This window comes from Chamaea fasciata, unplaced genomic scaffold, assembly GCF_029207755.1.
Source record: "Chamaea fasciata isolate MVZ Bird 193981 ecotype frontalis unplaced genomic scaffold, bChaFas1.0.hap1 SCAF_2, whole genome shotgun sequence".
Classification (NCBI taxonomy): Eukaryota; Metazoa; Chordata; class Aves; order Passeriformes; family Sylviidae; genus Chamaea; species Chamaea fasciata.
Genome location: NW_027094087.1, coordinates 86764664 through 86790259, shown reverse-complemented (window position 1 = coordinate 86790259; position 25596 = coordinate 86764664). Strand labels below are relative to the sequence as shown.

At 37.3% G+C, this 25596-nt stretch overlaps 1 protein-coding gene across 2 annotated transcripts; it reads right to left on the bottom strand.

The window, feature by feature from the left end:
• Positions 1–4680: 4680 nt before the first annotated feature.
• On the bottom strand, positions 4681–24687 carry TMEM182 (transmembrane protein 182). 2 transcript variants are annotated; one of them, XM_066177493.1, is made up of 5 exons: positions 24369–24687; positions 23827–23926; positions 22342–22440; positions 13715–13852; positions 4681–5763 (listed from the first exon to the last, which is right to left on the bottom strand). In XM_066177493.1, exons 1-5 carry the CDS (start codon positions 24507–24509, stop codon positions 5540–5542), a joined length of 702 nt encoding a protein of 233 aa, XP_066033590.1. In that variant the 5' UTR covers positions 24510–24687; the 3' UTR covers positions 4681–5539. The 2 variants fall into 2 exon arrangements, with proteins under 2 accessions (XP_066033590.1, XP_066033591.1); XM_066177494.1 differs by having other exon boundaries at positions 24538–24553.
• Positions 24688–25596: the final 909 nt, after the last annotated feature.

The following is a 25596-nucleotide window of genomic DNA, read 5'->3' as shown; positions in this document are numbered from 1 at the left end:
GAAGCTTCCTTGAAAGCACTATCCCATATTTCCTAAGACAGGTTAAATGCAAGTTGATCACTCCAGCTCCTGAATTTAATACATCTATCAGAATTCACAATGAGCTGGGCATGGGATCAGTCACTTTGTTTTCCATGGAAAATTCTACTGTTCTCCATTAATCAAATAACTAAATCCCCTACTAAATACAGTGTATTTATTGGTTAATTCTTCCTGAGACTAGCTTTTCTTGACTTTGTTCAATGTTTTGTGAAATTCAAGATTAGTCTTATGATATTAAAAGCAGGTTTCAAATCTATTTCAAATCTCATAAAGATATCCTTTCCTGCTACAAAATCTCACCCTGAACTGAATATGGGAAGACAAAATTAGTCCTTTTCAAGACAGAATCATCAAAGATCAATGACCATCAAAGAGCTTTACTTGGAAGAATAAAGAAAGAGGCCAAATTTCAAGATAACGCAGACAGTCACTGAGACTGGAGTGCTTGAAGCTGCTGGAATTTTTTAAAGTCATTCACAAACACTATATCTACCCTTGACAGGTCATTTCATTCTATTTAGCACTTTTTATTCTCTGTGGTTTATAAGCTCTTAAGCAAATGTAAGACGGAGGAAAAGCTAACGTGTCTGATAATACACTATATCAGGCTGACAACCTAACTGAATTTCCCCTGTGGTGCTAGCAAAATGCTGTTCCAAAAAGTAATAATGCATATTTAAAAAAAAAAAAAAAAAAAAAAAAAAAAAAAAAAAAAAAAAAAAAAAAAGAGAGAGAGAGAGAGAAAAGGGGAAAAAAGGATCATAGCGATCATGCCGTCACATTTAATTTCAGAGAACAAAACCTGAAGCTGATTTCTCTTTAGATCAGTTGTATACCAGTTGGAACATGGGTGCCTAGCACTGCGACAGGGTAAAATGATCTGAGCTTTAAATAGCTGCCAAATAACCATGTGGTGGCTGGCAGCATTAAACGTGTTGCAACGAGAATGATCTGTTTCAAAGTAAAGCCACATAACAGAGGATTAGTCAATCTGATGTGGTATAGAAGAGGAGGGGGGAACGTTTTTCATTATCCTTCTGGGTTTCTTTCTGGTTTAAATGTGTTTCCAACTCAAAGATGCATTAATTTAAGGTCTTTCTCTCAACTTGTTTAAAACCTGAACCATGTCCAGGTCATTTCAGATAACATCTCCTAAGGTACCCGGGTACAAGGTGGGGAGTAACAGTGTGACAAATGTGAAGTAACACCACAGAGACTGTTCCCTTGATTTAACCTAGTACAGAGTGGCTGCCTCTCAGTGTGAAAGGCACCTTTCCCTGTGCAGAGCCGCTCTCCACCTCCCACCCCTCGCCCCGCCACCATTCCCCCACCCCCTAGTTTGTACCAAATGCATCCTTGCCAGATTTCAGGAACAGATAAGGAACAGAACTACAACAAGTAAAATGGGGTGACTTGTACTCTAAACCCTCTCCTTATACTCACAGCAAAATGTGGAGCCTTGCAGCACTCTATGAGGCCCTTCTGGGCTCTTTGGGACATGACATAGGGGAAAATCAGGTGCAGTTTGAAGATGTCTAATATAGGAGTTGCTGCCAGCCCTCCATTGCTTCTTACCTTCAAGTCAAAAGTAAATATGTCTTCTGGGTAAATAAGGCACATAAGGACTAAAAAGACAGACCAGTTTTGGTCTTACACTGGTAATGTGAGTGAGAGACACAGAGGGGAAAGTGGTGCTGTACTTACTTGCAATTCTTCATCCCTTCTGTCACTTTTGATTATAGATGACTGACTTCTGTTTTCAATTTCAGTGTCTCCACCAACTTCAGCTGCATCAGTTCAGACTTACTGTAAGTTAACAGCAGAGTTTCATGTGAACATACTTTATCTAGCCTTCACTGCCTGGGAATCACTGCCAAAAGGACAAATAGGAACAGGAGAGCTAGAGAGCCAGCTGCTGCATCAGAAGGTAAATAGCTCATTTAAGATGTTCAATATGACTTCTTAAAAGATAATAAGCACAACATACTTCACAGCCAGGATAAGAACGAAAACAACAATAGACACTACTTACAACTGTCTACTAGCAGTTTACTAGCCCACTACAGAGCACAGTCTCAGCAACAGCAGGTAGGCACCCTGCGGAGAAATAAAGCAGGCCTTTTTTTGCATTTCCTCAGAGGAGAACACTGTTTTACCTCACTAATGTAAATGCCAAAAAACAGACACAAATTTCACGAGGGTCAGCTCCAGTGAAACCTACAGCAGCCATCCAAATGAGTGAAAAGAATAAACTGGGGCAAATCCTTTTTTGACTGGTCTTATCCACAGCTGCCTTTGCCACATTGCATTGGTGCATCCCCCAGGGATCAACAGCAGCTACACAGAGGGCTGGCAGATGGCATCAACAGAGGGACACTCACCTGTCTTTTTCTCCCTCCTTTCTCACCTCTTTCTCCTCATTTCCACACTGCCTCCTTTGTGGGCAGTCACAGTCCTTGCCATGTTTGCACTGGACAAATGTGTGATTTACAGATTGAAAGTAATCAGAAAATGCTTTTTATTTACTCTTCTTCCTCACTCTTCCAAACACGTTTCTTAAAATATAAATCTCCTTTCTTCCAATATGATCACAGGCTATTAAACCAGCTAGAAAATTATTAAGGGAAGGGAAAAAAAAAAAAAAAAAAAAAAAAGAAAAAAAAAAACCAAAGAACACCTCCCAAACTCCTATGGATTTGTGAGAAACACAGTTCTTTGACCAATTTCACAGAATATTTTGATTAGCGTGTTTAATCCTCTTTACAATATTTTATTCAGCTCTCATGAAAATCCCTGCATCCCTGCCAAGGATTTTCTAGACAAAAGCATATCTGGAAGAATGCCACAAAGCAAGTCTCCTTAGCTGGCCTGTCTTCCCCAAGTTCTTACAAACCCATTCCCCTGCATATAGCTCTTTAATGAAATCAGAAGAACAAGAGTTTAACTGTGTTTTTAGGCAATATCCATCCATAAATGCCTCCCCACCACCCTTAACACCATTCCTTGGTCTGCAGGAACTACTTAATACATATCACATGCTTACCTACATACAATTTTTGGAGGGAGCAAACAAACCCCACCATTTCCGAAGGAACCTGACTTTCAGTTCTGCCACTTAGAGGGAGTCCAATTAAATCAAATTGATAGAGCTACAGACTGCTGCCAAAGTATGAGTTTGAGTGAAAAATTTATGAAGACTCAAGAAATTTCTACTGGTGTTGCAAAGGCTTCCAGGTATTTCCAAGGGAATCCTCAGAAACACCTTGGATCTCAACAGCCATTACATCCACGGTATGACCAAAGGGTTGCCTCCAAGAGAGGATGTCTTGTACACAAAAGTGTAACTAATTTAGCTGCATAATGGAGAGAGTTCTGAAGATGCATATGGGCTGAATTAAGGGCGCCACGGGAGCCTTTGGCTCAATCCTTGCAGAGTTTATTAGTTGCTGCTGCACACATGGTTGGTTGGGTTTTCTGGAAGAGGTCCAACTCTGAGGCACCTCTCAATTCCTCCAGCTTCCAAAAGCTGCAAGAAAGTGTCTCAAGCATATTGCCCCCTTTAAGCTCTTGCGGAGAAGGATGGTCCCCTGCAGAGAAGCAGAGAGGGTTTGAGAGGGGGTACCTAGTCAATAACTCTTGATTATTGAATTTACCTTCACAATTACCAGTGAGTGTCCTAGACTGTAAAGAGGGAAAATACCAACAGAATGTATTATTCCAGAAACAGTATGTGATTGTGTAATTAAGGGCAGGAATATAATACCATATGCACAACAAGCAGGGTATATTTCAGCATTTCCTGACTAACCAATGGCATTATGGTGTAACCCTAATGTTCTCCGGATGACTGTCATTTATGTGGGGTTCATATATATGCTTATGAATATTTGGTTAAAATTCACCCATCATACTCTCTGACACAGTAATTAAAAACATCGTGTTATTTGCCAATAAAAATATTTTTGTGAATTGGTAATTATTCTAAACCTCACAGTCCCAGCTTCCCTACCTCCCACTCTTGTTGTCTTCCTGTTCTATAATGTATAACACTAATCTTGATGAGGGAAAAATAAATAAGTAGCAGGAAAGGCTGGAAAGCTTCCAATCAAAAAACCTCCCAAAATGGAAGTAACATCCAATCTGGCCCACCACATCTTCTCTGTGGGCATTCCTTTCCTGCCTTTTAGCAATGCTTTCAGTATTCATAACAGCTGTGGAATTAAGCATTATGAACAAGAACAAACCAATATGCAGCCTTTACTTTTCCCTATCAACCCCAAACTATTCTGCATTGAGTTACAAAGTGAAAACCAGCACACTCTCAGATGGATATAATTTCTATTTGGGCCCAATGCCAGATGAAGTTTTCCCATTGTTAAAACTCAACCCCATCTTTTCCATACCATGGATACAGTCCCATCCTTACCCCATCTTCCACAAAGATGTGCATGCACATATAGACACAGAACCAGCCACTCCTACACTGCAGAACCAAATCCATCTCCCCTGCTGTCTTTGCTAGACTCATTGCTTTCCCTACCAAGCCTGGTAGGCAAGTTGGATTTGGTCTACAATGCAGATTTTTAATATGTGGGAAAATGAAGGCTGCATAAGACACACATTTTCATGTTCTAGATATTGTCTTGATATAAACCTTTTTAATAAAAAAATTAATTTTACACAACCATTAAAATATTTGTTAGAGGAGCCAATTGTTCCATTGAAAAAGAAAAGGGTTAAAACTTAACTAAAATATTAATGCTATAACTCAAAATACAATTTTGGCATAACTTTAGATAGTGATTGTACTATGGCATTTTGGCTTACAGAATCATGCAACACATGGATTTCAGAATACAGAAGTATACAGCTTTCAAATGCATACAGAAAAGAGAAATGGGTAATAGAACAGTTAAGCTTTTACACATTAACGGCAATTGTCTTCTCTCTCGTCCTCTTCCTATGGATGCTGCATGAACAACTGCGGTCTATTTTTATCAAGTGCAGACATGTTTGCTGCCATTAAAGCTATGGCAAGTACTGGAAAATAGGAGAGGAAGTAGATTGAATTACTGTGTTTGAATGTTTGCCTTCTTCTCTACCTTGTGCCATTCTCTACAAACAGAAGTAAAGTGTAAATGCTAAAAGATAAATGTATAAAATGTTGATTTGAGCCAATTCATGTTCATGTTTTATTTGTAGAAAATTTTTGTCTTCTTCTGTTTGTTAACCAACAAAAATGCTGCTAATAGTAAAATGTGAAGAACCACAAATGTACTTTCTAAAGAATTAAAAACAACTAGTTGGGACTAAAGGTAGTTTCTTCCTGTATTGAGTTTTGTGTCCTTTACCCTTAAACAAGTAATAGAAGAACTTCCAGAAGTCTGCCTGCACACTTAGGATTGCCATAATGGTAATAATTTACAAAATTGTGCTCCAGTTTACACTTGTCACAAAGTTTCACAAGTATTGTTGTATTCCCTTCAGCTGCATCTGACTAGTCTGAGTGTAAATAAATGTGACGCCCTACCAACAAGAACAGCATTCCTGCTAATAAAGCAAAAAATACTCCTATAGGAGCCAACATAAATGACCAGCCATAATGTACATAGACAGCAAAGTCCGGGCAATCCATTTTTTTCATGTTTGTGTAGTTTTCCAGATCAGCCATGGCCTGGACCCAGATGACATACATCACGACTACCAGCGAAAACAAGACACCTGGAAAAGAAACACCAAGTTTTGACAACAGAGTGTGAGACAGATGCTGGGTGCATTTACTGTATTATCTAAAAACCCATCAATGCTTGAGGTCCTATCTGCATGGAACAGTCAGCTACCACAGGACAATTTTTGCCTTTGGCTTCCTCTAACTAGCATTACCTCCACCTTGCTCCTTGCCCTGAAAGGCATACTCCCATGACAATGGCGATATCTGGGTTTGGTGGGCACACTTTGATGACAAAATTTATGCAGGTATTCACTGGTTTGAATTCAGGAGTCAAGGTGGGGGAAGGAAGGGGAATGGAATAGGACAATCTGGAAAAAACTGTACTTTTGCTTCCCAAATTCTGGAAGTGTCTTTATCAGTCTTATGGATGAGATACAGAAAGGAGTGGGAAATCTTCCTATTATCTTGACGTCTCTGCATTTGCTTCTTTATTCCTATGAAACAGGCTGTGTTTAGAACACAAAACTTCTGAGTATTCTACTTAAATATTTTGCGTAAAAATTCAAATATATTTCATTCAAAATCACCCACATTTAGAAAAAAAACTCTTAGGAGAGGAACAAAACCCAACAATAATTAAATAATAACTATGAAAAAGGCTATTAGTAATAATCTCAAACTGGATACAACAGTTTCCTGAAATTAATCCACCACATAATTCACAGCCTTTTCCCAACCACTCCTCTGAAAGGCTATGGAATTGATTATGTGTGATAGTAATAGGAGCACATGTCCTTACAAACTTTCATAATCTGCTTGTTACTATACACCAGAAGGAGATATAAGAAGAAAGTGCTTTCCAAAGTATCAGTTGCATTCCTAATATTTCATTTCACTTTAGAGGAATGTGGACACTTGAGAAATGCAAGCCTGCAGAGCAGATGCTCCAGAAGAGGATTTGCTGGAGGACTGAGGGCACGAGCCTAAATTTTTTGCATGCTTCAGCCTGTACCCATTTGCTCCCTGAGCTCCAGCTGTCACAGCAGAGTTACAGCAGTAGGACCATCTATTCAAACATTAAAATATTTGAGGGACTCCACCACCCCATCACGTTTTTATCCCAGAATGTTTAGGTGCCTCATTAAAACACAAGTCTGTACACAGTCCTGGGAACACCTCACTGCCAAACTTGAGGCTACAGGCTGTAATTCAAAGGTGTTTGTGGTCTCTTCTCCATCCTGCTACATACTTGCAATGCAGCCTTGAACAAATGTGACAATTGTGGCAAAATCCACAAGCGCACTTTGTAAGCACCCATGGCAAGGCATTTGCTTCCATATCCACAGGTCGTGGTAACCTTTGATGGTAACCTTTCCCCATCCCCAACCTGAGTTGTTGCCTCACAACCTCCTTTCCTCAACCTTTCTGCCCATTTACCAGGGAGCAACTGTTGTCCTCACTCCCTCACTTGATGCAGACAAAACCAGGCAGGTTAGATGCAGCAGCTTGGTGATCTGGTGATTTTCCTGTTACTGCTTTATGGACAAAACATAATATCTTTACATACATCCTGAATATCTGACAGGTGAGAGCTCATGGCTCAATCCTTATAAATACTGTCTTTTGAAGACCAACAAAAAAAAAAGGGCTGAAGTACTTAACCTGAGGCATAATCAAAACATTCCCAAAGGATCTGCAATTTCTAGGAGGCTGAAACAATAGTAGAAAAATTAAATAAAGAAGGAGGCACACACATTTCACGTCTATGAAATACACTTCCAGGATTACATTTTTTGCTAAAGTTCAAATTCCTAACAAAGTTTGAAAAAACCCAACACTCAACTCTAAGATGCATAAATTCAATTTTGAAACTATTTTACCTAAGTAAAACTCAATTTTGATGGAATTTAGTAGTGTGCTTGTATTAAACATAAAACCACTGAAACAATCAGAGAGAAGGATCGCCTTAGGGCCAGACATGAAGAATGAGAATTTAAATTGGAGACTCTTAAAATATAATTCAAATTGAGCAGAAGATTCCTAGAACAGACCATCTAATGATAACAGATAATGCAGAAAAAAACAGGAAAATCAGAACAAAACAGAGCTAGTAACTTTTGATTTAAAAAGTAGAAAGATTCAGGGACAAATGCATAAATTGAATTACTAGATATATGGATTTTGTTCAAGGTTTCAAAACTTGAAAAACAAATTATAGCCCTAAGATTTGGAAAGATACATTAATAACCTGACAAAATCCATAAGGACATTGGAATTTACCTCTTCAACTGGCTGTGCTTATGCATTTTAAAACTAGTCCTCTATTTAACCTCTACACTGGGGAAAACTTAATCCAAAACAATAATAATTACAAAAAGTAGTAATGTATTTTCCCTTGCTATAGCAGCAGGTATGTATAACCAGGCCTTGCACATCTGGAAAGCCCTCTGGCATCCTGGGTAGGAGCAAAGTTATGCAGAGCTGTTAGTCAAAAACATCTGTCATTAAAACAACACTGCATCAAAGGTGCTCTATACTAGAAATGGGCACCCTTTGCTTTTCAGGCACTCTGAAGCAGCACCTAGGTGGTTAAACTAGAATCAATACCATGTAGGTGCAAAACAGCAAGCCAGTAGTGCCAGTGGTAAAACAGCTTCAGGGAATCTATCATCCATCGGGTGTGATTTCACAGCAAGGTGTTACACCTGTGAGTGGCAAATTGTCAGGTATGGAAATTTGCAGAAAAAATATAGGTCAAGTAGAGATAAATGTTCCTCCTTAAAAGGAAAGAAAGGAAGAGTATGTAAACCCTTTCGTTAATTAAGGCACTAAAGGAGTATTTAAGAATTCTCATCACCTGCTAATGGAGACTAATTAATAGGTGTATTACTTAGCATGTTCAAAAAATATCTTGAACAATAGAATCAGACTAAGTAAAAACTGACCATGTCCTGTTGCCTCCACCAGTATTTCATTCATTAGCACTTATTTTGTCTAATTTTCACAGTTATGATTTCACGGGAGTTAAGCACTTAGACAGTTCACTGAATGTATATTTATCCTGAGAAATCTCCTCCTGCAGTCTTGCACTGACAATCTATTGTGAATGTCATGGACTCTCAAAGGCAAGCTCCAAGACAAAATTACTTAGATTGAAAAAATCCACAATTTCTTGAAGCAAATATTTTTAGGAACAGTGTGTGCTGTGATATATTTCTATATTTTTGGCATTCAGACCTTTTCCATAGAGTGCAGGCGTCCTTTTCCCTTTGCCTTTTAGTGAATAAAAAATAGAACAGCAGTTGCATGAGTCAGTAATGATGGGGGAAATTATTCCTAGAACATGAAATATGTCTGAGAGAGATTAAGACAAATAAATACTTTCCTCCTGCTCCTTTTTCTTTCTCTTTTTCCAGTTTGCTTTTTTTTTTAATAAACACACATGTTTGAAACACGGCTCTGTGCAGTGTGATAAGACACGGACTTCTCTGAGGTCACTCGTTTCTGTCTTTCATATTCATTCTTTTGAATTTCTTTCAAACAAATACTAGTGCATATTGTAGAGGAGAAAGAATACAGAACCTTTAGAAATGTCTGTGAATTCAAGAAGCAGTTTGCTGGCCTTTAGTACTGATTCTTCCCACGTAGAAATGCCTTTCACTTGTCAATGGTGAATGGCTGTTTATGGCATGAATCTTTTACTATGCAGACGTGAAGACAACAGGTGCTGGAAAGAATGATGTGAGCTTTTTACTTATGCCTGAAAGTTTAGAACTCTTTATCTCACTTAAAAAAAACTTCTATGTGTGTGTGTGTGTGTGTGTATTTTTTATTATTATTATTAAATGCATTTTTCTGTTCTTGTCCTTATTTCAGATTCTATCACCTATCTTGGCCTCTTGTGACCTTTATTTAAAAATAATGGTTGGCATTCTCTGCTGAAGTACATGCAGAGGACCCCATGCAAAAAATACGGGAGTAGCTACATGTCTCCAAAAATAGATTTTTGTCCTCATCTAGGATCTCGAATTAAAGTACCATCTCTTTTCGCCCTTTTGGCAGGAAGTAGCAGTCATACTTCTAATCTTGCTTCCTCACCAGGGTGTGATTCTGTAATGCTCTGTGCACATCCTGCTATATTGCTTATGGCAGGAGGACAAGAGGACAGTTTTCACCACTCCCAGGCAGAAAGAGGCACAAGGTAATATTGGACTTTATTGAAGGCTGCTCTAAGAGATCATTTTATGCCAGCTTTCCCTTCTTTTTCTATGGCCTTTGAAGCAACTATAAGGCTTCTTACAGTTTTCAGTACCATAGCGCTCTTGGACCATCCTCTGATGTTGCAGATACGGAGATGAGGCTGCAAAGGTATCACTCAAGTCACTGACTGCGATATCCTTGAACTGATACTCACTTTTCCCCACAGGTATTGCAGGCATAGTTTCAACTGTGGCCTCAGATGGTTAATAAGGTTACAAAGTTTTGCTACTCCCAATTAAGGAAAAATTGGTCAGGAAAATGATAGATGGTGTTATTTGTAGTTATAATGGCCATGGAATGACAAAGTTTAATATCCTATAAGGAATACAGAAGGTAAGACCCAGAACTTTGGAGAACACACTTCAGTCTGTGAAGAGAACTGGTAGGCAAGATCCCAAGAGGATCCTTAAAGGGCAAAGGGGCCCAGAAGTGTTGCTCATAGACAATTTCCTTAAAGAACAAGAGTGGTTACCCTTTATGTGTACAAGAATTCAAGCAGGTCTGGCAAAAATTAAAATTAACCTCATACAGAGCTGCATTATCAAGAACACAGTCATCAGATTTGAAAATACTACTATCACCCTTTATTCAACACTTGTGATATCATATGTGGTAAGCTATGTCCAGTTTGGGGTCCCCATGGGAAACAGAGATACTGATAAACTGAGCTGATGACCACCAAAATGGTTAGGAGAATGGAGAACAAGTAGAGGCTGAGTGAGCTGGGGAATTTTAGTCTAGAGAAGAATCCAGTCTTCATTTTTCTAAATGGAGTTGTAGAAAAGATGAGGATAGACTTTTCAGAGACCTACAGACTTGACAGGATGAGATGTAATAGTCACAAACTGCATCAAGGGCAATATCAGGTGAAAACAAGGAAAAAAAGAAAATATTTCTCACAATGAATTTGGTCAAACTGGGACAAGCACCAGTCTGATGCTGTGGAACATCAGTTACTGGAGATTTTTGAAACTTGATTGGATAAGGCTCTGAGCTGCCTGATCTAACTTTGAAGACAACCCTGCTCTAAATGGAATGTCAGATTTGATTGCCACAAGAGATCCTTTTCAACGTAAATTTATTTCTGTCACCTGGGATCTCTGTTCAGGCTTCTTGAATGGGTCCCTCCAAAAGACAAGTCTATCTGCCTTATCACAGAGAAGGTGAGGTGTCCGTCCATCTTAGTGTTCTTACTGTTGACAATAGAAATTTAAGCAGTTGGTTCATACAAAACAGCTTTCAGATGGCTAAACAGTTGGTATGAATCTCATTCCCAATAGTATCTTCAGCTACTTCCTGAACCCTAAGACATCACAGCAGATCATGCAATAAGCTGTACTTTTCAGTTGAAGGAGAGCATTTATCTGCTGCTAGTTTGTAAGTTAAGGTTGTGGAAGGATAAAGATATTTCTGTCCAATAACAGGTATTAAAATTATTTCATCTAACTTTAAGACATGTAAGAAGGAAAATTACTGATCTCCCTATCTTTTTCCTAACTTCAAAGAACAGTCATCTTGTCTAACAGTACAGCACATACTTGAATTTTGTGGTAAGACAGCATCCAGGCTCTTTCTAAACAATGTGTATAATTCCTTCTTTGTCTTTGAAACTACCTGCCAGTTTCTGTCTTAGAACTCTAACTTCACCAAATCTAAGTCACATTAACCTAAGTCCCATCTTTTCTTTTTCCCATTAGGTCTGTGTTTAAGTAGATGCACACCCTGGCTGCATCATGATCACATGTTGTGAAGTGATAAATATGCACTACTTCTCATCACTCTCCTCTTCCATGCCCTGCTTTGATTTGACAGGCAGTAAATGAACAGGCTCTCTAGTCCTGAAAGAGATGGGCAGAGGAAGGGATCAGGGCAGCAGGGACACAGTAGAAGTGTGTCTTTTGCATCAGATTCTATCTTATCTTACACTGTCTTGAGCAAGCTGAATGGGTCCTATTTTCTCCAGCCACCACTACTTTTTGCCAAATTATAGAAGGAGTTTTCTAAAGACCTTTGCTTTTCAACAACAGTAATGGTAATAGTAAAAATAACATACATTTTTTCTAAACCCCCTGATTGAGAACAGTCCTGAAGTTGAAACATGCTTCATACAGAGAGAGTAAAAAATCAGAATTTCCCTTGAAGAACTTTTGCTCTATAGGGACAAAGGGTGAAAGGGGCAAAGACACAGACCCAAGGTCACACACTAGGATAATAAATCTCACTTAACTTCACATATCTAAAGAAATAGTCTCTCTAGATTCTTCTAGTAAAGGAAAGAGAGGTGTAGGGTTCCTCCACAGTACATTCATCTGATCCAATTAGGCCCCTCTTTCAGTATGAAATGAATCCCCAGCTGGGGGAACTTCTTACGTACCTACTGTTTTTACAGTCTATGAATGTTATTGCCTCTTGCAGGCCTCCTAGGGAAGCCAAGGGAGGCTAGCACAGGCTGGGGGATCAAACTTTCCCCTACCTAAATGAGGGCAGATGAACTGACCCAGAGTGGAGAACACAGGCATCGCTTTGCACCTCTGCCCATCAGTTCCTCATCTTTCAAGTGCCCTTTTCCTCTCAAACAGCTTCTGCTACTTTCTACTGACAGCTGAGGTTTTTCATGCATTACAAATGCAGAAAAAGAGCAAGACTCACATGGGCTCTTGCCCTGCAAATTAGTGACAAAAAGCATTGAAATATCTTAGAATCTCCGTCGACCTATGAATATTTTTTGTATGTCTTTTAAAAGTGTGGAGGAGTAATTCTCAAGACATAAAATGTAAGTATGCAGGATTTTCTTCAACTAAAATATTATAAAATACTTTCCACACTTCACTGAGAGTCCTTTGGAAGGTCATAATGATCACTAGCTGTGTATGAAGAGCTTAGGGGTGCAGTGGGTAAGCAAGGTCAGGGGGTCAGTATGAGAAGCAAAAAGAGAGCCCAGGCCCTGTGGTCCTGACACAGGTGGCTCTGCCCTGTAACACAATATGTTCTCACAGGGCTGCCTCTCACTAGGCTTTAAACTAAGGAGAACAGCAAGGGAGCACACACTATCATTTACATTCCTATATAACTATATCTTACACACCGGTGTGACACCTTCACAGACTTTTCAAGGTTAAGCAAACAGCGTGCCAGCGAGCTGTCCGTATCAGCTGAATCCTGGGACCGTGCATCCTCCACCGTACGTGCGGGTTATGAGGAAGGAGGGAATTCAGTTATTGGTTATCTTTCATTCACAGAGGTTTAGGGCTCCAACTTACTCATAGATGACAACTATTTTTTTTTAGTCCTATCATATCCAAATCATTTTCCTGAATTGGTCATGTAAATGTGTTCTGTCTCCTAACTTCTTCAGAGTCCACTGTAATCATCTTTTGCATCACTGATAAAGGACAAAACCCTCTCCTTAGCTAAAGCCCTTGAGAATCCTATAAGGCAACATCCTTAAATATGCATTCTTTTTCCTGTTAAAAAAAGTAGATTTAGAAATTGCAGTGTAATTCCATGATTTGTCCTGGATGTGGGGGTTTTTTTAACCTTAATCCAAAACCAGCTTTTATAATAGCTTCATGACTAAATAACTGTGCAAAGAATTGTCTCCAAGACAGGCACTCCACAAGCCAAAGGACAGAAGCATATGCTTTCTCTTTTAACCATGATTGATACATTTTTTGGTTAAGGAAAATAGAAGAAATAACTTATCCTTTCTACTCTATAATTGATTGAGCAAACTATACCCACCAGCAATGATGAAAACGCCTCCTCCTGCTTTGTATAGAATGTGACTGGCAAAAGGAGCTGCACAGATGATGAGGAAACTAGCTGCCACAACAGTGAGCACTCCCAGGAGCATAAGAACTGTCCAGAAACCTCGATAAACTGGAGAAAAGGAAGAAGGAAGAAAAAGAATACAATGGTTTTTAGAACTTATCCAAGCTGGCTAACAAAGATTTTCCTTTCCCATTCTCTTATCACTTGCCTTATTAACAAATGAAATACTAATTCTATTTTGCATATATATTATATATCATGTGGATCAAAATAGGTTTGATTACTAGTCCGTACCTGGTCTTATGGAAAAAAAGCATGTAAGTTATTGTGAATGAAATCCATCTGCTGAATATTTAGCAGTACCTTGTAAGATAGCAATCTGACCAAACTGACACTCTTTAGAAGATGGTACAGCAAAGCTATAGTGATGATTCTTTGGGATAAATGATTGGACAGAATACAATTATTTTACCAAAACTGTGTGAAAGAAGCAGAGAGCTGCAACATTTTGACACTCTTATTGCCCAGACTATATCACCAATAACATTCCTTAAGTTCTCTACAATTTACAGCTGGATAATACTCCTTATATGTAGCCATATTCTGCAGAAAGAAACTTAAGTTAGGAACAAGGAGAAACTAAGAAAATGTAAACTGTATTTCTGAAAAACTGCTAAATGTCTTAAACCAGCCTATTTCTGCTCTAAAGCTCTTTGTATTTTATTAAATTTAAAATGTGATGTTTCAGAAGCCCCTGTTAGGCAGTGCCAAGCAGTGCTGAATTAATGGATGCAGCTGGTGATAAATGAGCTGAGAGTTTTGTGACATACTCTGGCCAAAAGAGTCTTTCTAACAATTAGTTTTTAGCTGGTTAATTGCACATCCATTTAACAAAGTCATCATTTTACAAATGCTACAAGAGTGACATAAATTTCTCCCATGAATTTAAAAATTGGTACATTAACACAACCCATTAGTAAAATTACGAGTTGTAAAGATCTCCATCGTCAGATCTGAAAATCTTGAAGCACTGACAATTCATTCAGTGAAAAACATTTCCACCCAACTGAGGGAAAGCATATAAGCCAGCTGGCAAGTCAGGAAAAGTGTATCACAAAAGAAACTGCCACTTATCATCTGACAGCACCTACTTACTGTTATGGAAAAACACAACCAAGCAACTATTATACTGGTTCATATCCTGAAATATTCAAATTCATACAGCTTGTTAGAGACAGCTATTCAGTAACAATTCAGGTTTGCTCTCATCTGAAATTTGGAGGTGCTCTAGGCATTAGCACCTCATGTTTCCCACTAATGTATTACAAAAGTCTACGGTTTTTAACTTGACCAGCTTAAGTCAAAGTATACATCATCAGCCTTGTAAATATATTAGCTAGATCACACTCGCCACATTACATTAGCCACACTTTTTAAATAACACCCTTTTTAATTCAGGCAAACATTCAGAGACATAATTTTCCGCGACACTGATCAGCAGATTTGGGCATAAAAAGGATGAATGTGTCTGAAAGTACCTGGCAGAAGGGTTAAAACTGGTTTGGTTCATACCCAAGTCTCCACTTCACATAAACAAAAAAATATTGGAAAAGTACGTAAGAAATAAGGCTATGGCTCAGCAAAGCAGTTAAATGTGTGTTTTGCTTTAAGTACTATACCTCTTATGGGATTTAGGCACCTGTTAAAAGTTAAACACATAGTTAAATGATTCACTTAATGCAAATGGACACTGAATAGAGACCTAAAAAGGTAAATCTCTCAAGTCCTTCAGTCTTGGGTTTCTGAAGCAATTTCATATTATTTTACTCATGAGGCTACTTTGATAAGCTTCATTGCAGCCTCCAAGTCCATGGGACATTACTTCCTCGTTTAAAGCCTAATACCACTAAATCAATCTATAACCACCCAACTCTTTTACATGGGTGGCCCAAGGTACTTCAAAGTCATACTACATAATAGAACACATTGGCCAAAATGGACCTTGAAAAAGCTTTCTTGTATATTATTATGGTCAGTCACCTAAGTCCTGGAGCAGTGTTTCCATTTTCTGAATAAAGAAGGACATGAGATTCTCTGGAATTACAAAACCAACATCCATTTTCATTATCTGCTCATCACACAGGAAGCTTTGAAGCCTGCTTTTAGTGAAATTTCATGAGAAAAGCTTGATTTGATGCTCAAATAATCTTAGAGCACAAAAGAAGTACAAATGTAACTGATGAAAATTTGTTTCAACCTCTCTGTAACTATACAAGAAAAAAGCTGTTTCTCTGCTCCAACACTGTGACCATTTTATGCATTATGTGTGAAATACTGATTTCACCTAGCTGTCACCTGACAGAAGCTTTCATTCTATTTCTCTAAAACAGTTATTTACTCTAAAGAATTATGGATAAAGTCTGATTATCCTAATACCTGTTTATTAAGCTTATTCAGTCATTAAACATCAATTAAAAAATAGAGTGCAAGTGACAGGTACAAAGTCTGCTCACAAATCTGTGGCTTTTCAAGCAAAATACCACCCCCTCTAATCTGCAAGGCAGAAAGTAATTTAGTTCATTTGTGGCACAGGTCTGAGGAAACATCCTATGAGCACTTAGAGTTTTACTTTTGTAAAGGAATTAAAAAGCCATAATTTTCCTGCAAAGATGGCTTCACTTATTTTATAATCTGACCATTTTTGCTTAGATCACATTTCCCATCTTCCTGCCTAAATGGGCAAAATCAATTTCTACAGGGCTAGTCATTCAAAATTACAGCTCAGGCCTACTGCTGTCATTTAGGTTAGCTGTCATCTATAGATGAACACAAAAGAGCTGGCTGAAATTAAATCTTCCTAAGACTGAAATTATTCTTCAAGTCAAAGACTTTGCTGCCCTGAAGTTGAGACACACAATGATAGATAAAATGCAACAAAAGATTCTGCTTTGAATTACTCTGAATTATTGAATCCCATGAAAAGGGCTGACACTGTGATCCAAACAGTCTGTTTCAAGAAACAATGGGTTGGTGAACCCATACAGAGTGTGTCTATACAAAGTGTTAACAGAAGTTTGCACAATTTCAAGTCTCACTGAGGTATTTCATAGGATAGCCCATGTTCTGGTCCAGATGACAAGGAGCACCCCTATCTCTTCCAGGTACTTCAGAGATATGTTAAAGTTACCCACCTCAAATACATGCATTATTCCAAGTGTTTCCTACAACAGAAGAAATAAAGTACAAGCACTATGGCAGAGTGCAAAGAAAACATATCTGTAGTGTTTAAAATCTTAGATACCATTGCTCTGTGTTGTAAGAGTGCTAAACAGAAGGTTTAGCAACACATCTTGGTAAGCCACCCCTTTGCTGAGTACAACATTTGCCTTGGAAATGGCAGACAGGCCTAAAAATAAAAAAGACTTAGTGGAAAACAGGAGTACACACAACTGCACCATCAGGCCTATATGGGAACATTATATTCCTCCAAAACTGCATGACCTGTAGTTTTCCCTTGCTACTTGTTTTTCTCTCTAAATATCCTAATTTAAGTCCCTCCAGAGACTTTTGCATTATTTGAAAACTAGAAGTATCTGGGTTTTTACAAGGGCACCAAATTTTAGAGAAATGGCTGAAAAATACCAAAACCCTTCTTTTCTACTATAGTAGATCCCAGCTGATTACAGACTGAAGTTACAGATTCACATTTTAAGATGCTACTGATACATGATATGAAAAGTTACAGGGCTGTGTCACCCACAGCACACACTTGTGTAGCAGTCATGGACACCTCTGGAGCTTCATAATCATTAGTCAGGAATAGCCTAGCTAATGTCAAAAAAGCAACACGCTTCCACTCTTGGAGATCTTAACATCAGCATCATGAAAGCATACCAAGTATTTCACTGCCCTTGCTGACTTAGTGTTTTCAAAACGCAGACATCACTCCATACAAGTACTGTGGTCTACCGTAAAGACCCCAGTCACTTAAATTTAATATCAATATGAATTATTAAGTGCTGTAAGGATGAAAAGCATTTTGAAACATACGTTAGTACAATGCCACATAAAAAAATTTCCAGGGAGAGGCAAAATGACTTGGAAAAGTTTCATTGAACTATCATGGACAAGCTCACATCTGAAAGGGAACATTTCCTGTGATATGACAGTGGATTGTATTTTAGAGTGTGTGGGTTTTTTTACCTCTCTATTCAATGTAAGAGATATTGAAATGCCTTTGACAAGAGTATTGCCACACACAGTGCCAATAAAGTGAAAGGCGAAGTGCCTGAACTGCTCTCAACCAGAAGTATCTTCTCTGCAGATGAACAACTGTAAATGAAATCACCTATCTCAGCAGCAGCACAGGAGACACACCTGGCAACACAGTAAACCTCGTGAGATTTTTCTCAGCTTCATTCACCACCCTTTACTATCCCATCATAATAACTTTTTTCAAAAATAACTTTAAGAGTAAAACAAATACAATATTCATAAGATGGATACACTGCTTCTAAAAATGCTTCTTTATTGCTGCTTGGGGGATTACAGAGATCACACTTATAAATGTACTGTATTAAAATCTCTCATGGGCAATTATATGACTATTACATAAAAGCATTTTTCCCCCTAGAAATAGACTACTGCTAACATTTCACTTGTACGGCTTTTTTTTTCAGATTTCATTGCTAATGTTTTCCAGATTACAATAGGTTAATTTCAATCCATTAACAAACCTGCCAATAAATTTGATCTCACCATTTTAAATTTCACAGTTGCTGAATCAGATTTTTGCTTTAGTCCTATAAACATTGTGTATTATCCATTAGACATTACTTCAAATGCTGGCAATGTGCCCAGTGCTGGACAAAATAAGAGACTAATAGTTGTGAAAAAAAATACTAGCAGCTACAAATCAGAGTATTAAACTAATGTGTCAGTGCTGCCCTATTAAAATGCTTCCACTTCAGCTTCAAAAGGTGTTGGGGTGATTTACAACAGTTAGGGAACTATTTTTTATTTCCAAATTAAGTTGAAAAAAATCCCTTCAAAAATAAAAATACTGAATTAGTGACTAAGTGTTATATTTTTCACTTCTTTTTCTTAGGCATAATATCACTATGGCAAATGGGACTATTTCCACAAGTAAAAACTTTGCACATTTTTCAAAAACAGGCCTAGTATTGTCCTATAGTAACAGAACTTTACGAAAGTGTGATAGCCGTTGAACATCAGTGTTAAGTAATCTAATGACGTGATATTATGCATGAATCTAGCTAGCAATGAATTAATATTAAAGCACTATACTATTATGTTTTCAGAATAACCTGATGGGGCAACTAATCTGTTTTTGATTATGCAAATATATGTTTATTTTAAAATATATAGGTTGCTGCTGTGGCATTTATATTTCATGTTCTAATTTTTTTTTATTATTCCCAGGTTGTAGTTTATTGCACTTATTTATTTGAATCATTCTAAAAATGAATCTGCTAGCAATACAATGAGGTGCTAAGTCGACTTAAGAGCTGCACACTATAAAAGTTGTCACTCTAAACCTCCGTACATCACAGAAAGTCTCCAGAGCCAGGGTTCCCCTGAATTAATTTAGAACCTGTTTCAGATTAAGATAAATGATATGGCCAACAAATTTATTTAAGTACATTAACCATAAACAATGGCTCACACAGCTTTTGATGATACTTTACACTAGTTAGGGGAAGCCCTCCCCACTCTGTCAACATATTTAACAAAACCAATGTGCACAAAAACATTATAAGCATGATTAAAAGATATGGCAAGCTGCATTTTCAAAGCAGTGCTATCTAACTCTTTGAAGCTGATCATGCATCTAAGAGTAACAATTAGAAGATATCTGATACATTAAATCATGCATTCAGACCTCCAGTATAAGCACTCCCCACAGGGTTTTCTATCTTTACATTTCTTTCTATCTTTTCTATCTTTACATTTCCATCTAAGGCTGTAGTCCATGACATCAAGAGCTCACAGTCCAGGTTTGTTCATCAGAATGTACTGAGCCTTTGGTCTAAAGTTTTGTAAGACACACTGAAACACTAGAGTTTCCTGTTCTCAGTGCTTTAAGGTTTTTGGGAACTATAATACAAACCCAAAACCAAGACACAAAAAGACATAAATAAACTACGAGAGGATAGGTGATCCTGTTTTGAATTCTGGCCCAGAAAAGCTCTGAGCCAAATTCCTACTAAAGCCAAAGGAGTTATGTCAAGAGAGAACATGGTCCAGACACTGCACTCAAAAAGCTTCAGAGATTTCATGTTCCTCAGGCAACTTATCTTTGTCTGAGCCCTTCTAGCTGGATGGTGACAGAGCACTCTAACAACAAACCACACTTGTGTCTCCACACAAGGGACTGCACAAGGGGCTAAAGTTAAATTCAAATTCCTCTGATAAGATCCAAAAGTTTCTTAAGCCAAACACCCTGTAAAAAAGTCACATGCCTTTACTTGTTCAGAAACTAATAGCACTCTGAAGAGAAAGTTAGAGTTAGAAAATGTGTTGTATATGTTTGATTTTTCTAAAGAAGTTTAAAGCTCTTTATTCAGCTGTTTATTTTTCTATGAAAGAGCAAATGAAGATGACAGAAAAATTCTTGTTATCTTATTATATCTTGTTAAAATGAACTTGATTGACTCACGAAAAACGCAATGATAAACCTAGAGAGAAGATTTGGGCTTTTATCATCCCCAAAAGAGAATATGTCAAGAAAGCCATGAGCCATGAAAATGGTAATATTTTTTCAAGAAACAGTAGCAGAACCAAAAAAGGGGACAATAAAATCAGTTTTTTGGTAGTGTCCTTTTATTCCATGTTTAGCTGATGCAAAGTATTAGATGTAGACAACTGGATATACAAATCAAAGATGAAATCTTGTTCTTCATGAAACCAAACTGGAACCTTTTGCAACTGGCTTTATAGAGAACCACTTCCTGCACTGGGAGTCAAGAAGAAGAGGATAACCTTCCAGCATTTCTTAATTTAGCAACTGCAGTTGAAGCAAGATTTTTAAAACTTGTTTGCCAAATATCATGAGCAGGATTGTCAAACTAGACTAAAGGAGAAACAAGTTTTGAACTAACAGGAGAGATGATGACATAACCTTCTTCATAAAAAGTTGTGAAAGACTCTTGAACAATCATATCTGTTCTAGTAAATAACTCAGCTTGGATGCTGAAAATGAAATGTAGGCATAAAAAACCCCAAACCCTCTTCAGTTTTAATGAGCTCGAAAGCAATCCAACTGTATCTATTTATATAGCAGGAATGGCTCTGAATATACTCTACCTGGGCCAGTATCTACAGCACAGTTCTGCCTACTTTTAATCTCCTAATATGAAATATAGATAGGAAAATTATATTTGAGCAGTGGTTCTTTTGGCAAACATTAACTAAAATTAATTAAACTTTTGATGATATTCCTTCTCCTTTCCTTTTTCTTTGTTTGTCCACTTCTGTGTAATCATGCAATATAATTTGGGGAACCTTTGTGAATGTATGAGTGAACGGTGGAATACAAACTCTGTCTAGGCTATTAGGAGCTGATGACTCTGTCACTCTCAAATGGAAAGATAAACTGTTCTAGATGTGCTGTGAAGTTACAGATTATATCTCTGAATGGTGAGGTCTGAATTCTTCCTGGACAAACAGTTCATAATTTCTAAAGATTACCAGAACCATTATAATTCTAGTTTATTTTCTTTTTCATGTCTGCAGCATAAAAATTGGATTCTAAAGACACTTCAAGGTTAGCAAAAGTATAATTACAGCTTCAGGACAGGAAGGGATCACTTAAGTCCCTCAGCGAGCTCAGAGACATAGCATGCACACATCACAAGTTGTTTAAAAAGTCATACAAAATAGGTATCAGAAGTTATTTACTTCAAATATGTTTGCACAAAGCTCTTAATCTGATGATGCATCTGATATTTTTAAGTAGTTTCTAAGTGTAGTGAAGACAGAGCTTTTTAGTCACTTTTCAAAGATAAAGCAATCTATTAATGTTTATCTTTCACATTTATATGAATATATACTTATATGTATCTCTGTTACAGTACAAGAGTTTCTCAGTGAAATATATCTGAGTCAGTTAAATAAACATAGCATCAAGGCTCTGCTCCTTCTTGCTCATAAAGTAAAAATGCAATACATTTCCATTTGTGGTTATTTATTTAGCAAAAAACCAAAACCAAAACCAAAATACAACCAAAACCAAAATCAGTTTTATTGAAATACATGACAAGAAGTACTAGTTTAATGCATTCAGCCCAAGGAAGATACTTACTATGTTGGACAAAAAAAGTACTAAAAAGGAAAAGTCTTTTTTTTTTTTCCAGAAATTACCTCCATTCTGCCGTCATGCTTTAAGCTAAGCATTTATCTATGTGCTTTTTAAACAGCAGCTTAAATATGCATGTTGTATAAATATGAGAAGTATGAAATACAAAAATTCTGCTCATTAAACTGTGTGGAGTGATAAGGCTGTTTTATTTTGAAGCATCCAAATTGTTTTCTTGAAACCATAGGCATTGTATTCACTTGCACCAAACAATACTTACTGATTGCAGAGTCATAGGAGGTTGAGTTGTGCTCATCTCGGAGAAGAGGGAATGGGGACAGGTAAGCATGAGTACAATTCTTAGAAGGTGACTGGTTGGCTAAAAATGAAAAAAAGCTAAAGATTAATATTTTGCTGCCTTAACAATATCATGTGTCTGCTCTTCAAATGGGCAAACTGAGCTTCATAGGTCAAGATTTCACGTCCTTTCCTAGGCCACAACTTACAGTGAATTTGGTTTAGTAAGAGATACAAGCCTTGTTATACAAACAAGAATATTCCTTAAAGAGCAATACAGATTTGTACTCTGGTACAGTAAACAAGCCCTGCTGAAAACACACTGCAATTCATATGTGATGCATATGTATGCCTTTTTATGCATATGTACCTTTCTCATCTGAGGGTTAATTATGTTCTCATTACATATGCAGAAAAAAACAACCAAACAAACAAAATCCAGGCAATTACTTTTTCTTTTGTGAAAGAACAATGAAAATATCAAGCATCTTCAGAAATTTTGTACAATGTCCATTAATATGAGTCTAGCCTACAGAATGAATATCCTCCAGAAAAGGGTAATTTCACCCTTTACATTAAATACTTCTAAAAATATCAACTCCTTCCTGACAAAAAATGAAAGCTGACTATAACCATCTAAATTTCAGATTCCCGACCACATAATTTTCCAGATAAACAACAAGGGGAAATTAACTACCGTAAATATTACATTTTCCACTCAAGACAAAGCAATATATTTAGCAAAATATGGGCTATTGAAGTCAAACTTGTATGATGGCCCCTGCTTTTCTCAAGGATTATGGAAATCTTGCAATAAGGTGAGGGAGCTCCCTACCTCAGAGGGAGTGCCAAAGACTAGAGAAGTTTTGCTTGACTTCTTAATGGGAGATTTTGATTGTAAAACAGTATCCGATCTTGGAATTCTATCTACCTTAGAATCCTGGATGTAGTGAAAGAAAGCAACGGGTCATCTGTGAGTATAATAAAGGAACTCTTCTGGAGACAGTGTGTCCTACATTATTTTCACTGTGGAGTTGCGCATTCCCTTCTTAACCCACTTGTAGTCATTTAAGAACAGATGGAGAAACTCTCCAAGCAAAAATTCATGGACCAGGATAACCACTAAGCTCTTTTGTCCTTACTTAACAGAAATAAACCAACTGTTTAACAGCAGAGTGGTAAAAGACTGTAGCTAAGAATGAACTCAGGTTAACAGGGCATCCATAACAATCAGAGTGTAATCTGATAGCTAAGCTTGCATCATTTTGTCCTGGGGTTTCCTATAGTACAGATTACAAAAGTGTGTGTCAAGAATTTATTTTAGGGTAGCTGAAGAACCTGATCCCCAAAGAAGCCACATGAAATCTAATGAATCATAAGACAGAAGAAAAAACAAAAAACATACCAAACCCCAACAATTTTGAGAACAAACTACTGTAGATAATGTAAAAGGTTAAAAATTACTTACTATACCAAAAATTCCACATGCTGGCATTATTATCTCCTACATTTCCACTAAACCAGCACCTCCAGAAGAAACCTTCATGATGGAAAGTGGCCTTTTCTCCCTACAGAGGAAGGAAAAAACAAAAGGAAAGCCATTATCATATGATTTTTGAATGGCTGAAAGAATTAAGTTCAATTAGATGTTGAGGAAAAAACACCAGCATTATAATGACACACAACCCATCTGAATATAGGTCAGCTATAGCATTTATAAACAGTCATTCTTCTTTTGAAAGAATATCATATTGCAAAAGCAGTATCACAAAATAAAAATTAATTTTAGAGCTGATTACAAATGATTATAAGAGGTCTTGAGGCAGGCTTGCAAGCCTCCAGAAGGTCAAAAGTAGTATATATTCAAAAGTATATAGAGAAGTAAATTCTCAGAAAATAAACACAATTAGTATATTCAAAATTTTATACAGAAGTAAATTCTTAGAAAATAAACACATCCAAGAATTCTACATATATAATTTTCATTATAAATTAAAACTTCATACTAACCCCAGCACCTTCAGGTGCTTCTGAACAAGTTCCTATTTCTGTAGCAAGAAGCCAATAATCAGTTCCAAATGCCACCAAAAACAGCAAAACTCCCAGAGCTGCAAAGAAACCTCCAAAAAATATCCCCACACTCAGTTTCATTATTGAAGTTATTTTAAAAAAAAATAACCTTAATTACTTAAAAGATTAGCAGTAATTGTTTTTTTTTTTTTGTGAAAATAACTAAAAAACTATTTGGAGAATACAGCTCATATCTGAGGAAGTTTGTCTTCACTCAACTTTCTGCCTGTGCCCTTCTTCCCAATGCCCTGTGAGTCGATTTGTGTCTCCAAATTTGTGTTCCATGTGGCTGACTCAAGTCCGACAGATGAAAAGGGCCTTCTATTTTAGGACACTGATGGCAGAGCTTTGCTCTGTTTCGCTGTCTGGGCGAGGCCAGTCAGAAATAGCTGACCTTCCCCTAACTAATCAGGGATTGACTTGAAATATTATTGCAGCTGGTGCATCAACATCAGTGGAGATGGAGTTGCAATGGTTCTGTCCATCCACAGAGCACACAGTAGTAGCAAGGACTTTCAAAGTTCAGGCCTGGTGGTGAATGTTTCCTTAGCTGCTAGCAGGAAAGGAAACACATGCAACACTTTGGAAGTTACTATAAGTCATGTTATATAAAAAAGGCTGAGGAATTCTTGTAGAATTTTAAAATATAGTAACCAAAATGAAGAGACTCTCTGAAAAATCCTATATAATAAAAACATAGTTATCTTTAAAAATTTAGATCCTACCCTTAAAGTAATAACGTTAGCAACACTAAACACAAAAACACTTAAATACTTTATTTATTCAGATGCATCTTTTTTGCATATATCAAAAATTTATGCAGTTAAAAATTCCTTCAAGCACCTGATAAAAAACTTCAATCTTTTTAAAACAAGAAGACACTTTCCCAAACATATGCTTTGGCCATTTTGGAAAGTGATGAGGTAAAACATTTAAATTACAAGTACTCACTGTACAAGAAAAAGGCTTTTTCAACAACTTCATTTCATGCCAAGCAGGCCTTCCTAATCATCTGTCATGGCTTACAGGGCATGCTCCTATAGAACTGTACAGAATTTGTAACACGTGCCAGATCCTACAATCCTTATCCAGTAAAATTTAATTGGAATTATTTATCACCAGATTAGAAAATTTCCATTGACACCACATAATGGGAAATGCTGGGGTC